The sequence below is a fragment of the Diadema antillarum genome, unplaced genomic scaffold (assembly GCF_040938485.1).
Source record: "Diadema antillarum isolate AM-2024a unplaced genomic scaffold, OU_Dant_1.0 scf00000167, whole genome shotgun sequence".
NCBI classification, from domain to species: Eukaryota; Metazoa; Echinodermata; class Echinoidea; order Diadematoida; family Diadematidae; genus Diadema; species Diadema antillarum.
The window spans coordinates 2,767,589-2,782,809 of NW_027271056.1; the positions used below are offsets into that span (position 1 = coordinate 2,767,589).

General features: G+C 38.7%; 1 protein-coding gene across 1 annotated transcript in view; it reads right to left on the reverse strand.

The window, feature by feature from the left end:
- LOC139722545 (cilia- and flagella-associated protein 410-like) overlaps positions 1-15,221 on the reverse strand; it is an 89,820-nt gene that overhangs the window by 41,932 nt on the left and 32,667 nt on the right. Inside the window, exon 2 of the mRNA XM_071633835.1 lies at positions 7,081-7,099. Coding sequence (XP_071489936.1) covers positions 7,081-7,099 — 19 coding nt within the window. The remainder of the gene's footprint in view (positions 1-7,080; positions 7,100-15,221) is intronic.

Here is a 15,221-nt window from a genome sequence, read left to right on the forward strand (position 1 = left end):
TTTCCCTACAGACCAATGCATCATCAACCGAACAGCAGGTGCGGGGGGTGTAGGATACCCCCATGTGCTGAGAACATCCGGAGGAGTCTGTCCACAAAGAATGCTCCCCTCCTCCCCAGGAGCCCTGAGACACCTCTATCCAAACCCATGAGACACATGATGCTTTAACCACACCTACCACACACATCCCCCCACACAAGAGACATCGATCTCCGCAGACAGACCACACATAATTTTCATCCACTTTCTTTCCATATCCTTGCTATGTCTCATGGAATGAGAAAATAACAACAGAAACCCAACACAACTTCCCGATGAATGGCAGCATCAGGGAAAAGGAGCTGTGAAACTAAAAGTTGAAGTGTTAACCTAATACCGCAAGGAATGGAAGCATTAATCTCTTGTTTGGACTTGATGCTTAAGACAGACATGACTGCCTCAAAGTCACAATCAATTTGCCCTATCTCAAGAGAAGTACCTGAGTGTGTCAATCAGTATGTTTTAATGCATTGCTCATGACTCTCTTTTAGCATTATCCGAACACTTACGCTTTCATTCTGACACATCTTATGAAGATATGAATAGAATACAGGCTCATTCACCCAGGCACGGCAGCTCTGGACACACTCTAAATACTCCCTCCCACAGAGGTATTCAATGTGAATGATGGGCTACATTTATCCTCAAAAATATGCGACTGTCAAATGCTTTGTGAATATGAATTCTCCTGCTTTTATATCAAAGGATTGAAGTCTAGGTAGGAGCTACTTTATTCACAATTTACAGGATATTCACATCAGACAACCACTCTTCATCAAAATATGGGACATGCATGCAGTAACCTCAACAATTACTAGACTGTATACAGAATAGTCATGATCTTGAAAATGTGCAGTATAAAAAGAAGAACAGAATACTGCTACCTTTAAAACTAATCCTTACTACTTCAATTTCTTTCTTTCATTGTCATCAATGCCGATGGTGACGTTCTGCTGAAATTTTTGCACAACCAACTATTTTCATCTAAAACAGGAATGAGAAAAGATGTCGGATTTTAAGGCAGCTGTTTTTACTGCAAGTCTTCCGTGGGAGTGACGAAATTGATTCAACTCAATATGGGTCAAAATAGTGGAAATATTTCACAATTTTAGTTTATCATCTCAATGTAGGTTGTCTCTCCTGGAGGAATAGTTAAAGAAGTTGTATGCACTCAGAAAGATGAAAACAGACATTTTTCAAGGAACGTACTCCTCCCTAAAACAGAATTAAACAGAACCTTGGTAGAGGGAACACAAATCAATGTAAGTTTTGACATAGAGTGTAATCTACTCATGAACTTTGAGGGATATCAGTAAGGTTTGCAGAAGGTATCTACTACACATGAGGGATTCTCAGTTTTTGATTTTGGTGGGGTTTTTTTTTTTTTTTTTTGGGGGGGGGAGGGGGTTGCTGTTTTTTCTTGGGGTGGGGAGGGAGAGGGGTGGAGAGGGAAGACCTAACTGAAGTGCATCAAGCTAGGTCAGATGGATCCCCTGTGTCCCTTTTCTCCAAGATATTGGTGCCTTCCTTCCATGGTGACCCAAGGTGTAAGTGCACAGCTACAACCATCTGACCCATTCCTTTCCTCCATAGGCTTCATAAATAAGTCAAGGAGAGCCTTAAAACTGTTTACTGCTAGTGTCGGCCCAGCCACCTACACAGCCGGGGACCCCAGGGCTGTGCAAACACACATCATCACCTCATCACTCTTTCCCTGTCGTCTCTCCCCACTCTCCCCCACCCACTCCCTTCTTCTCTGTGGTACAAAGTACTAATGACACTCTTGGAGTAGGCGTGGGGGAGGACAACACTCCTTGGGGTGGGGTGCCGGCGTGTGGCAGAAAAATTTATGATAAACAGATCATCCATCTTCATTCATTCATCCATCCCTTCTGAAAAAAAAAAGAAGCCATATTCAGTGAGCAGTGGAAAATTGACAAGAGTCTGTGGAGGTGAATGGCAGTCAAGGAATGTAGTTTTAACGAGTTGTATGATACTGTACAATAACTTCATAGTTCAGCCCCTTACAGGAGTTCAAATGAAATGCAACCAATGGGTTAGATATTTGCAATAAATACAAAAGGTTGTTCAAAAATACCATCACTTCCAGGAATTATGAAGTTGAAATGTTCACATATAAAGGATTTGACTCTAAACAACTTGGCTCATCCAGCTTTCTATTCATGGCATGGAATGAAATTTTGGTTAAGAAAACTGATCACCCTAAGGAAATATATAGGCCTATAACATTCAGTTCAAGGGATTTCCTTGGCTAATAGTATTTCTTGGTCATATCACTGAGTCACAGTAAACTTCATTCTCAATGCAGCTTGCATAAGTGTACATCATGGCACATTTAGGACATGGTACAGTAAAACCACTAAAACACCAAGTTCTAACATTCCAACTTCACAAACTATGGTTGTTTTCTCTCCCTAAGTTCCTACATTAAGAAAACTTTCATGCTGTGGGGCATGTGTAACCTCAGCTCAATCATGTCCCCTCTCTTTCAAAACCTAGCTAAAATACAAACACAAGAGACTCTCGGTTCTGAGGTCCAAAATAACCCTGGTGATAAAGTGCAAGGGTAAGGGTTGGGGGTAGGGGAGGGGGATATGGTGTGTCTATATGAAAAGCAATATCTGAGACAAATCTTAGGATTGTATTTGTGGTAGGTCAATTTCATATACATATTGTGAGTGACCAGTTACATTGTTGGTACATGAGTCGTCGTTCTATACAGCGCAGATTTATTGTATCACACAGCTGACATAGATTCAATCACACACAAATTGACTTTCACTAAAGGGGCTACTTGCGATTTGACTTCACGCTGCCTTCTTGAAACATGGCCATAATAATATGAGGCTCTGCCGATGCCAATAACTCACGCTCGGATATCTCTTTAGGATGGCAACTGTTCCATGATTTGTAGAATGTGAAATTTTCCCACCGTTGTGGGGATTGCGAAAATATGAGGCTTGTTTTGAGAGAGGTCCTGCACCTGTCATAACAGATCTCAACCAGTCATATTTTTTAGATCTTCCATCTGTCTCTATTTCTGAAGGAAAATATACAAATATGTTTTTGCCAAGAGAAAGATCTCTCAACTTTCACTCAAAAACAGCATCCAGTTGGCTGGATCCTGCTATTATAAGTCTTTACACATAAATTTGATTTGTTTGTCTCAGTTCCCACTGAAATGTTCTTGAAATCTCCACATACACAGAATTGACAAAAAGCAGCATTGTCATAACGATACGTATTTACCTACAGTGATCCAGATAATTATCAAGAAAGCCAACAAAAGAAAGTTTGTGCAAGTGTGGTCCATCATTAGTTACTATGCAAATATCAACCAAAATGGCCATATCCTGCATTAAACATCATTGCATACTACCATACACACGAGTCATTACTAAGTTATGTAGATCTAGTCAAACTACATAATATAAATAAACATTTTTTTTTTTTGCTGTCAAAAACAGTACAATTTATGTGTGTGTGTGTGTGTGTGTGTGCGTGCGTGTTTTGGATGCTTGCACACATTATACCTGAATCACTTTAGTAGAGCAAAGATAGTGATGAAATATATCTACTTTATTAGAAATGAAAACATATGATGATCAAGACTAATATGATGTACAAAGACAAAGCAGGGAGCACTGAAATACCAAAACATGGAGGTGTACGCATACAGTATTTACGAGTATAATGTCCATCATAGGGGAGTGTACAGTTGGCCACTGAACTCTTCGGATAAGACTCAAAATCTGCTGGAACGCTTATCAAGTTGGCAATGCACAAAATGAAGTCTTGCTCTTTAATCCTCATCAATGAAGACTCTTTACTTCATAATGATGCCAAGACGTTTCTAATCAGATTGACATACGTGTAAAACTAACATATGATCAAGATATGAACAGTTTTAAATGTCCCAAACAGTCCCTGGTCAGAAATGACCGTCAGAAATGACCTTCGGAAATGACACTATAATTGATGAATTTTTTGACAAAAACCCACCAAGCTGATACCATCCTATGAAAAGGAGGGTGGACGGATTTGGATCCCTTGCACGGACAAAACGCTCGGAATCAGTACGCAACTGCTGACGTGTTGGACATCCCCATTACCAACCACACACAGTTTGTGTACTCACTACAGGGGATACACTCATTTCACCTGAGAACCCTGTTCAGCTGCGCATGAAATTGAATCTGGTTGGGATGTAATTGCATTGCTGCCACTTGGCATGACAATATCACAGTGTTCTCACCTTCCGAGGAGAAACAATCTGAAAAGTTAATTATGGATCAGCAGAGAGGGGTTTCCACGAGCTGAGAGCCCTGTCCTTGGACTTCATCTCATGCTTAATTAAATCCTAACAAACTTTCGTTGATACATTGAGCTCCCATTTGTTTTGTGCACTGCTCAATATTGTACTCGATTCTAGTTTTGTTCAACAGGCACCATAAGGAGATAAGATAAAATGAAAACAAGCCCGCGTAATCAACTTATTACATGTATATGAGACCACAAATCGTTGCAGTTGTACAAGTCTACTTTTGTTCTTTAGTTTTCTCAAGCTTCAGAAAGATGTATAGCATAAAGAGCATATTCCACAGCAAACAATGACAAATTACATGATGTATTTGTGCATGCTGGCTGTTTACTTGGCTACTGCACAATCCCCCTCCACCCCCCCCCCCCCCCCCCCCCCCCCCGGAAAAAAAAAAAATCAATCAATCTTTCCACACATTCTTTCTTCTTCTTTTTTTAAACTGGTTTGTGTTTGGTACTTGTATCTCAGCATTGTACAATGTGTAGCTACACTGGAGAGGAACAAGTAATGATGTTTTTATAACATGATCATAACAACAAGGTAGTTGAGAATGTTACAGATTGGATCTTTTAACAATTAAGTTTTGTCTAAAGGATGCATACCTTGGTGCAGATAAATAACCACTCCTCTGATTACTATCTAGGATAATCGCTCTCTTATTAAACGAGCAACAGGGTTCTTGCAAAATTCACAGGAATTGATGAATACTGAGTAGAATTGATATTTTAGTGTCTCCTGGCTACATAAGCACGTAATCTGACCTCAACCCTGATAAGCACAACATTCATGAGAGTCATCTCATACAGCACAGAGGGCTACATCCAGCAAAATGAGTGAAATCTAACACAAGCAATTTGTAATCACTGTCACAGGGGACTTCTTGGAAAGTTTTTTTTTCTGAAGTTCTGCCCCCATTTCTTATTGGCTGGTATTTTCTGCCCATCGAAACTTTCTTAACTATTTTGTTTTGCATTGGTCAAGTCTCTGCTTGGTGTCATGGCACGCCAAGTGATGACGTCATTCCTGTTCTGAGAATCAATAGGAGGATGTAAAATCCTTACAAGACGCGTTCTGGATTCTGGCGTTGGGCGTGCTGGAGAACTTGGAGCATGTGCAGTTCCTTAAAATGACGTCATTACATCGGCATCCATGTACATGATGTGAAATCAAAAAGTCCCTATCACTTCATGTTCTCGGAAACCAGGGGTTCTCTGAAATGGTCCTGTCTTGGTAAACTGTAAACTTGTATGGTGTGACACGAATTCCTATGCCCTGCAGTTTAGCATGGCGGCATTTTGCTTTCTTGGAAATTTCCACCTGCCTGGCCTGGCTGGCATGGATGTCGGGTTTCCCTCACATCGAGTATGCAATCTCTTAGCCTGACATGCATAGTTATCTTTTTCTGTAACCTTTTGTTGATTTTTTTTGGTAACACCATAACATGGGTATTAAACAAAAATTGGAACAAATACGGAGAATCCGTAACGGTTGGTATCTTTGAATAATGACGTCCACATTCCAGACAGTATGAGGTATATCGTCAGGGATGCCCTTTCCTTGTATTTTTACGTCACATAGGGTCTACTCATTGTGGAAACATTTATTTCCAAGCCATTGTCATTACCTTTTATTCTTGAAAAATTTCCCAAATCTTTATAATCTCAACCGGATGCCAGCCCTCCCGGAACAGGAACAAGAATAAGAAATGCAATCTTAAAAGTGATTCCTACTGGTGAGTTCCATATACAGTGCAGACGGAGCCACAGTATCAAAAAGTTTTCTCCTAAAACTTGCTAGAACCTGAAAAAAACTTGAAATATGGGACAAGTCAACACGGCACAGCGGACGAGGCAACGTGATCCAGACATAGGAACGCGGAGAGGGGGAGCTGTTTACATAACTTATATTGCACAATTATTTGGCAAATATTATCTTCTAAAAGCTCCCAGCCATTGATTTTGAGCGGACGTTCGGCTCCCTGTTTGTACAACAGGTATATCAACAAAGACGGATGACATTTAGGCTCTCCGTCGGAGCATACCGGTTCGCCAAATATTTGATTTGCATACATGTAAGCCATTTTTAGTGATAGGAATGTCAATACATCCAATTTCTGAACACAGTACCAGTGTAGCAAAAAATCTTTACAAACCTGAGCAGCCAAGAAAAAATAATAAATGAAATCAAGTATAAGAAAAAAAAATGTGAGAGAAACTGCATACATGTACACTCAAAGTGCTGTGAATCAAGGCTATTATCAATTTGGCATGTTCTTACCATTCACAATTACACTTTTTAAAGTTCTAGTAAACTGTTATACAGTTTAATAATTCATGATCATATCTTTTAAATGTGGACATTTCAAGAAGTTCTTTGAAATTTGCTTATTTTAATATCAATAAAGCACACTACTGCCTCCATTTTCCTTAAAGGTCATACAATTCATTCACAGTCTATGTAAAACTGGATGAATAATTTCATGTACAATTGTACTTATTATCTACAGTGCAATAACAAAATAATTTGTTATAAGTGGTCTTTGTATTTTATAAAGAAATCACAAACCAATACATATTTTAATAACTACAATATACTAAAATCTAGGTAATTCCAGGAACAAATCCACATGTCAAACATCAACTACCAATTCCTTTAACTGTCTACAAAGTGATGAAAAGGACTAATTTAAATATACTCACATCTGTTAGACCACCGCCCCTGCAGATAAAGAGAGAAGAAAGGGAAAGCACGTTAGAAAATAATTGATATATAAAGGTTATGTGATACGAGTGTTTATATGACATATCAAGTATATCTGCATTCATTGTTGTACATGGCAAAATATGAGTAAGAATGTTGGCATCATACATTTTACATTGCTTAACAAACTTGGTACATTGTAGCATTTAAAGCACAGGGGATAATACTGACTTGTTGTAGTAGTAGGTGTGATATAGAATGTCTATCAACATGACAAATTGATCTGATTTGATTTCTTACATGAATGTCACATAAAGTCAACTGAACACAGTACTTGAGAAATATTGAATCTTACAATGGAATTACAGGTTGTACTTGGAAACAGGTAAATGATAGTAAAGTTTTTATGCACAACATTGTTTTATCATAATACAACATGAAGATGAGCGGGTGTTAGAACTTAGAATTTCATGTTTCCAGAGACAAATTGAGAAAATCTAAGTGTAATAGAAATCCAGGAGACCATATCATAAGCAGACAACTGACGAGGATAGTGGCCCATGAAACATTATAGTTACTCCCAGATGCACACGAAGGATTTAGAAAAAGTCTAGCTTTCACAAAGTCAAAGAGCAAAGAATATGACTACATTACAGAGCATGATTCATTACTTGGAAAAAACAGTTTTGTAAGCTATGGTTAAACGCCATTTTATTTTGTCTGCCTCAAATGTAAACAGAAGATATTGGGATCTGCTACTCCCTGCTCAGAAATATAAAACACACTTGTAGTATTCTCTAGACACAAATGTTTGATAATAACGGAACAATCCCACATGTGAATATCTACACTGCAAAATCACATGCACACACGATCAAGTTGGTGACAACAGAACCACTTGTATGAAGCTACCTCAGAAATACAGTTGCACCAAGCTATTTTCAACTTGTTTGTGCTTGTGAATATGGTTTGAATATATTATTTCACTTATCTTAGAGAAAATAATTCCTTTGCCTATCTGAGTCTGAAGACAAAAGCTAACATGGAAAGAAGAGGAAACAAGCATATTAAACTTCATACAACTTCTGCTGATAGTAATTGAAATTGTTCACAATGCTCAGAAATTGCATGCAAGTTTTCACAAGTTGGTCACAGTTGCCCCTGAGCGTAATCTATGAAGATGAGTTGTTCTTTTCCAACTATGTCTGTCACACTCTGGTTCCCTCTCAACTTTATTGGATGCTGGATTTCAGGAGTAAAAGAGGTTTCAGACTTTTAACAGAACTTGTTCATAACTGTCTTTATGAATGCATTTCATGCTAATTCAGGTGTTTTTCAAAGGCTCATTATACATGTAGCAATCTTGAGTCAGGTTTTTCCTCAACTTGCTTCTCACAACCACAGTCTCATGCTCCATTCTGGGAGCATGTTATGCAATCTGAATGACTTGATTTTAAAAAAAAATGCAATTGGGATGGAGCTAAGCTTGACTTTTTATTCACTTCTGTCATGGTGTGTGTGCATATGTAAATTATGATTATTGAAAGGTTGTAATATTTCACCACCAGGTGATGGAGTTTATGACAAAGTCTCTTGTATAGAATTATAGTTTGCAGTTTGGAGCCTAAGAGGAGACTCAATGCAGTATCTCAATGACTTTTGACTAGAAACTTGAGTGGAGACATATTACAAGAAACATGATTAACAATGATAAATGTTTGTAGTCTGAAACCCCCCTGTTATTGCGCCCCTAACATCACATCTCACTGCTCATTTGCTTCTTGCACACCCTCTTTCTCTTTCTGTCTTTCCTGTTAGCTTTTTGTAGAGGAGCCTCCCTGGATTACATCCTTGAAAACTCATATCGCCATGCCGTCATGCACACTATACTTTTCATATATTCTTGTTTCCTTCAAATAGTTAGGGGCAATAACATGATTGAATACCATACTCCCCCTCACAGTTCGCTGTCCTCCCATCCCATAGGCATCACCCCCCCCCCCTCCCAAGAAAAAATAGATAAAGGCAAACAGGATGCAATCAGAGCCTAGAATATTTGTTGGCTTAGGGCAATGTAGCAGTGCCTGCTTAATTAACTCAAACTTTCTCTTCTTTCTCTTCTTCTTTAGTTTCTTCTTCTTCTTCTTTTCATTCTTCTTCTGCAATACAATACTGGTAGCCTACATGTCTAGTGGCATGTATTTCATGTTATAGTCTCCAGCTTAGACAGTAGAGTTATGCAATCCCGACAAAAGTACAAACATACTGATCGCGGACTTATCTCTACTGGAAATTTATAGACTAAATAGAACAGAAGAGAAGTAAATTTTGAGTGACCTGAGAATAGCTAATTGCTCATCAAGCTGCTGCGACATACTGATGTTTTCAGAATCATCATTTATAAGTTTAAGCTGTCTTTTGGAGTCCTTAGTCTGCCCACGGTGTGGATAGCAACCTTGCTAGAGCCATTTGTGTGAACGCAACCTTGCTACACTATGTGTAGATCCATTTGTGTGAACGCAACCCACTCCAATCAAGGAATGGGATGAAACATATTGCCAATAAAAATGGGATTACCTAGTCTGCCAAAACAGACGTTATGAACATCTGTCAACTCTTGGTATTTTGAAAAGCTAAAAAGAATATTTTGATTGAGGTTCTCTCACGGCAGTCATCTTACAGTATATGCATAAAACATCAAATTTCAATATATTTCAATTTTTTCTAACAGGGACAAGATAATGTAATATTTGAGCTTATCCCAACAACAAAGGCATGTTGAAATTCACTTCTTATCAAATGGGGGGGGGGGGGGGGGGGCTCTCTGTTATCCAGTCATAACACAATCTCCGCTCAAAAAATGGACGCAATTCCTTTGAAATAATGGTCTGCTCCTGCTTCAATAAAAAGAGGTCTTCCAATACCAATTCTGTACACCCCTCCTGAATTCCAATTTGGTCTGTAACTTCAGACTTCGCCATCCTAATTTAAGATGGGATATAAACTTTTTATGGATGATGCCGATTTGACCATGGGAGCAAAAATACGACCAATCTTCGCAGTACGACACTATGCCAGGAAGCTATCTAGGGTAACGATTACACGCAACCCCTGCTGATTTAATTTCAAGAGGACTACAAATTATCGTTGTCACGATGTTTAAGAGTTTAATTGGGGAGTCTTCGCTACACAGAGAAAGCAGGTCACGCTGTATGAAGCAGGGGCAATTACACGGTGAAAATGTTCAAGAGGGCCAAATGCAGGGCAGGCCAGTACTGCATCCTGACCCGACAATTTTTGTAGATGGCATCTAATGGGGCAGACCCCCACCTGGGCATGTATCCCATTAGCGGAAAAGCCCATCACTGCTGACTGGTTGTTGGTTATTTTCCTCTGTGAGCTATAACGGGGCATAAATATGTGAATTTGTTCGAGGATGTTAATAACTTTAAGAGAATTTTACTATAAACAGAAAGGAATGAGTTAAACAAAAGCAGTAATGTACTTTCAATAGATCGTTGAAAGTAGAAAGTTTAAGACGGTGAAACCTACAAAAATTGCTTCTTTTGGTCAGGAATAATCCCTATCCCCCCCCCCCCCCCCCCCGACACACAAACGCACAATGGCTGCCTCAGTCATGTGACCCTGTCACTTGCGTCATTCTCTGCAACTTGGTCAAGCACAAGAGCACATGAAATATGCTTGATGGTTTTTCCTTCTGTCTTGGACGAAAAAACACAATGCCCCTAGGTTCAGGGAAGCAACATTCATGAAGACAAAAACAAAAGAAGAAATAGAAAAAGGAGTCTTACAAAATTGGATCATAGCTGCCTGAAGTGACAGCTTGTCACATGAGCTGAAATACTAAATGGCTGGGGGTATATAATCTCCAATGGGCCATTAGTAGTTATACACTTGACACCTCAGGAATCAGTGCAAATTTGCAAGTGCGCAAACAGCAAAATTTGATCGGGAAACCCACTAGATTCTCTGCGATGTAGTATACCTTGTAGAATTGATGCACAACCCATAAAGCACATGCAAATCCAGATTATAATATGGCATCAAGCGCTTAGACCAAGCACCTTCACATATCAACTTATAATTATTTAAGGTCCTGCATACTGTCACAAGAAGATCATGACACACAAACACTGAATCTAGTCTCCTGTTCATGACTATATTATGGTTGCAGTTCATTTCATGACTAGTAATAGGATCATCCATCCATTATCTTGTGTATTTCTGATAAAGTCATGTATTCACAATAACAAAAAAAAAAATCTCTTTATTATAGGTATAAAAAAAAAATCATTTGAGCCTTGCCACTTTAAACTTCCACGATCAGCACGGACTTTGCTGGCCACTGCTTTCCACAGCATTTTTTTTTTTTTCAGTTTCGAGGTCTTTAACTTCAGAATATATTGTGGGAATGTCCTTCACAATAAAGAGCAACGAACCGTTTGCCCACACAGTAATAATTTCTCTAATCACCCATTACATGCAGATTATTGAGCATATTTTCCCCCCCTCCCTCATCTTTTTGCTAAACTGACAGAAAAGGAAAGTAAGAAACAGTAAGAGAAAGGAAGAGAGAATAGTAGCAATTGGTAAAGTTCATATCCCGGATAATGAGTTATGTTCCATTTCATGATGCACTGAATTAAGGGACAGGAAATTCATGAGTGCTTTGTTCTGTATGTTCTGTGCAAATACATTGACAAACTGTGGCAGTTTGAGAAAACATGTGACATTGAATTTGTTTTTACCATAAAACACTAATTTCATGATGACAATGATGTTCATTCTTTCAATGTACATAATAATTGTTTGTCAGGCGAATGTGTTCCATTTCAATGTTTATCAAGTTCTTGCCAGAAGTCAACACATTTTTTTTTTTGTCTGTCTTTCTTTCATTAAAAAAAAGCAAAACTATTCCTTAACTCAGCATATCATATAAACTGATGCTTTGCACATATAATGTATATGAAATAAATACAGCAGTTGTAAAGTGTATCAGTGTGTGTGTGTGTGTGTGTTTACTATATGCACAAATGATAAATTCTCTGATATGCTGCATCGAGTTTGTGTTCAAAGACATTTTCGCATTGTCCAACACTTGCGGCTATGAGCGGCACCTCATGCATAAATCTGGAATGTCGCATGCTTGAAGAGGGCAGATACTCAAGGCGTCTTACACTGACAGAAAGTCAATAGTCTTCCAGTAAACTGTCAGGTGGGCTGTGTTGATTGATTGCGGAAGAAAGGAACTCCTTCCAGCTGTGTCAGCCTCCGTGTTTGCAACCAAATGTTCATCTCTCAAGATGGAATACATCGGAAAATAATCTTGTCAAGGAAAACAATGAAATGGTTCGGGTGCATTCCTTTTTTCCTTTCTTACTTTCACCATACATACAATGCACATACCAGACAATATGTGAAAAGATGAAGGATGAAGTATAAATAGAATCCAAAACCCCCATACCATATGAAACCCATCCTGTTTGTTGAAATGGGTGACAACCAAAATTATATCAAAGCTTTTGCAAAGTTTTGCAAAATAATCAACACATTCAGCACAACACTGAGCTTTCCTTTCATTGTTCAATATAGGTAGATATCATATTATACCATTGATAGTAATATCTATAAATGAACCCTGACGGTCCACGCATTCATATCAAAGGTAATGTGAGGAAGCAGATTTGTTAAAACTTCCTATTCATTTTATGCAATGACTTTCTTTGCACTCCAAATTGTTGAACATACTAATAGAAGCTCTTTCATATTCCCAAGCATTGTGAGCGGGCACAAAGGTACATGTAGTTGTTCATAATGTACACATATTCTTAGCATTGTAAAACAGGCATAAAGCATCTTGCTAAAAACCTGAGGAGAGGACTGTCTTCTGCTAATGACCCATGCTAAGGTCCCTGAATCAGGCGAATTATCCAATCGAAACCACACTTCGGTGGTAGTCTGAGACTTCAGACTCTAAACATCACAGGAGTGGTGCCCATGATACTCTGTCAACTTTGCAAACTGACAACTGTGAAGTGTAAATATGTCTGCCACCCGTTGATAGGCCTATATTCAACAACATCAACAACAACAACAACAAAAGAAGAATTAAGACTCAAAAGTAAAAGACTCAAAACAAAATACAGGGTCATTACCAGAAAATAAATTACAATGTTCTTTACACTTTAAACGCATTTCAAACATGCACTGAAGTTGTCAACTATTAATTGTACTATTTCTCCACAGTTCGAATGCTGCTCAGCAAGATGTAAAAAATGCCAGAGGCATCTTGAAAGTACAGATGACAGCTCTTGTTCTATTTCTTTAAAACAAATCATATGAACTTGCATGGAATGAGGATAGATGTTCGTAATGGCCCCTTACAATTTCTCCGCAAAATCTTGAAGGCGGGCACACACGCACACACTGACACTCTCCATGCTGGAGGCTCAATGGTCTGAATACACAAGACAAACTTGACAGCCATGGTTCACATGCAACCAATGAGGTTTGCAGTGAAAACCTGGCCAGTGCCTTGACCTTACATGACACGACAAGTATGGCATCCTCAGCAGGTGCCTGAGTAGGGGTCCGCTCACACCCAGATGGGGAGGTTTCTCCGCTTCACAAAGATCAACTTGACCATACTGGGCAGGCACCTGATAAATTTTTCATTCAACCTCTTGAGAGTACATAAAGAGCATGAGTGGAATTGCTAAATACATGTCTGCATGGCTCGCATTCATGACCACACCACCTCTCTATAGAGCACAAGAACGTGATTGATCTAATATTAAAATGTAGGGGCATATTATAGTCTCAAGACAACAATGACAACAAAATGGGCTAACAAGGAGCACCTTGGGAGTGCTTTAGCCAAGTCGAGGAAATGTGTTTATTACTCTGCCATTTTTAGTGCTCATTCAATGACCATAATAATGGGGAAAAGGGGGGGGGGGGGGGACACAATTGGCTGGAACCATACTTTGACAACCCATTCACACACTAAACATATGGTTACAGATCCCATTCATAGTAAAAAAACAACTGGTCATCCAATAATGAAGTGTATGTAGCCCTACAGTCTGCACAGAGTTCCAGTGCATGTGATCAGCAACGTCATGCTGTTATGCATCTTGTATGAACTAAATTTGTTGCTGTGTAAAGATACTTTTCATAAAATTACTCAAAAACTAATATTATTGATAAAGGGACATCAGTTAGAATAAGAGAGAGTGCCTGATAATACACATGACGCTACGTTCTACATGAAAGGGTCTGAAGTTTGTTCTACCAGGGTCTGAATTTAGGTTTTTGCCTGAAAATGGGCATCAGATCCCTGTTAATAATGTCATTGGGTCACTGAACCATATAATACATCAAGTACCTACATATCATTTGTTGTCCATGATGATATCGATGATGACAGACATGATACAATTATGATCTTCGGCTTGTCCACTAGGGATTTTCTCGACTTTTTAAAATCCGATTATGCATGCACAAGGGGGATGGATTGATAACGTTGTATTTCCTCAATAATCAATTATTCGAAAATGATGGTCAAGATGACTTTTTAAAATCCATTTCACACCAAAAATTACAGAGGGGCTACAGCTATATCATTGTGTGCTGATATGAATAGGCCTACACAGTACACAGAAAAACAAACAAGAGTAGGCCTATAATATTCCAAGGTGCATTTACAGTCCTCATTAAGAAATGATAGAGGATTATATGGATCCAATATTACTGATTCATAATTTTAACAAACAAAACACATTGCCTGTTGCTAGGTAAAATCTCGGTATGAGAATAACAACCACACACAGTAACAGCCATCCCACATTTAGATAACCCTGCCTCATTTCATTCAGTAAACTATATCTACATAACATAAAACAGCTCTATCACAAACATTTATCACTCTTAAATCCATTATTTTGATTTCTGAAAGTACTAAAAGCCTTCCAACACAGAGATCCAAACTTTCTGTGCAATCCGCCCAAGACTACTACTGCTCAACCATCTTGTAATACTATAAACATTCTGACAGTACCACCAGATAGCAAAGCCCCATGCAATTCCAGCAGTCTCTTTAGAATTTTGTGGCGAACCT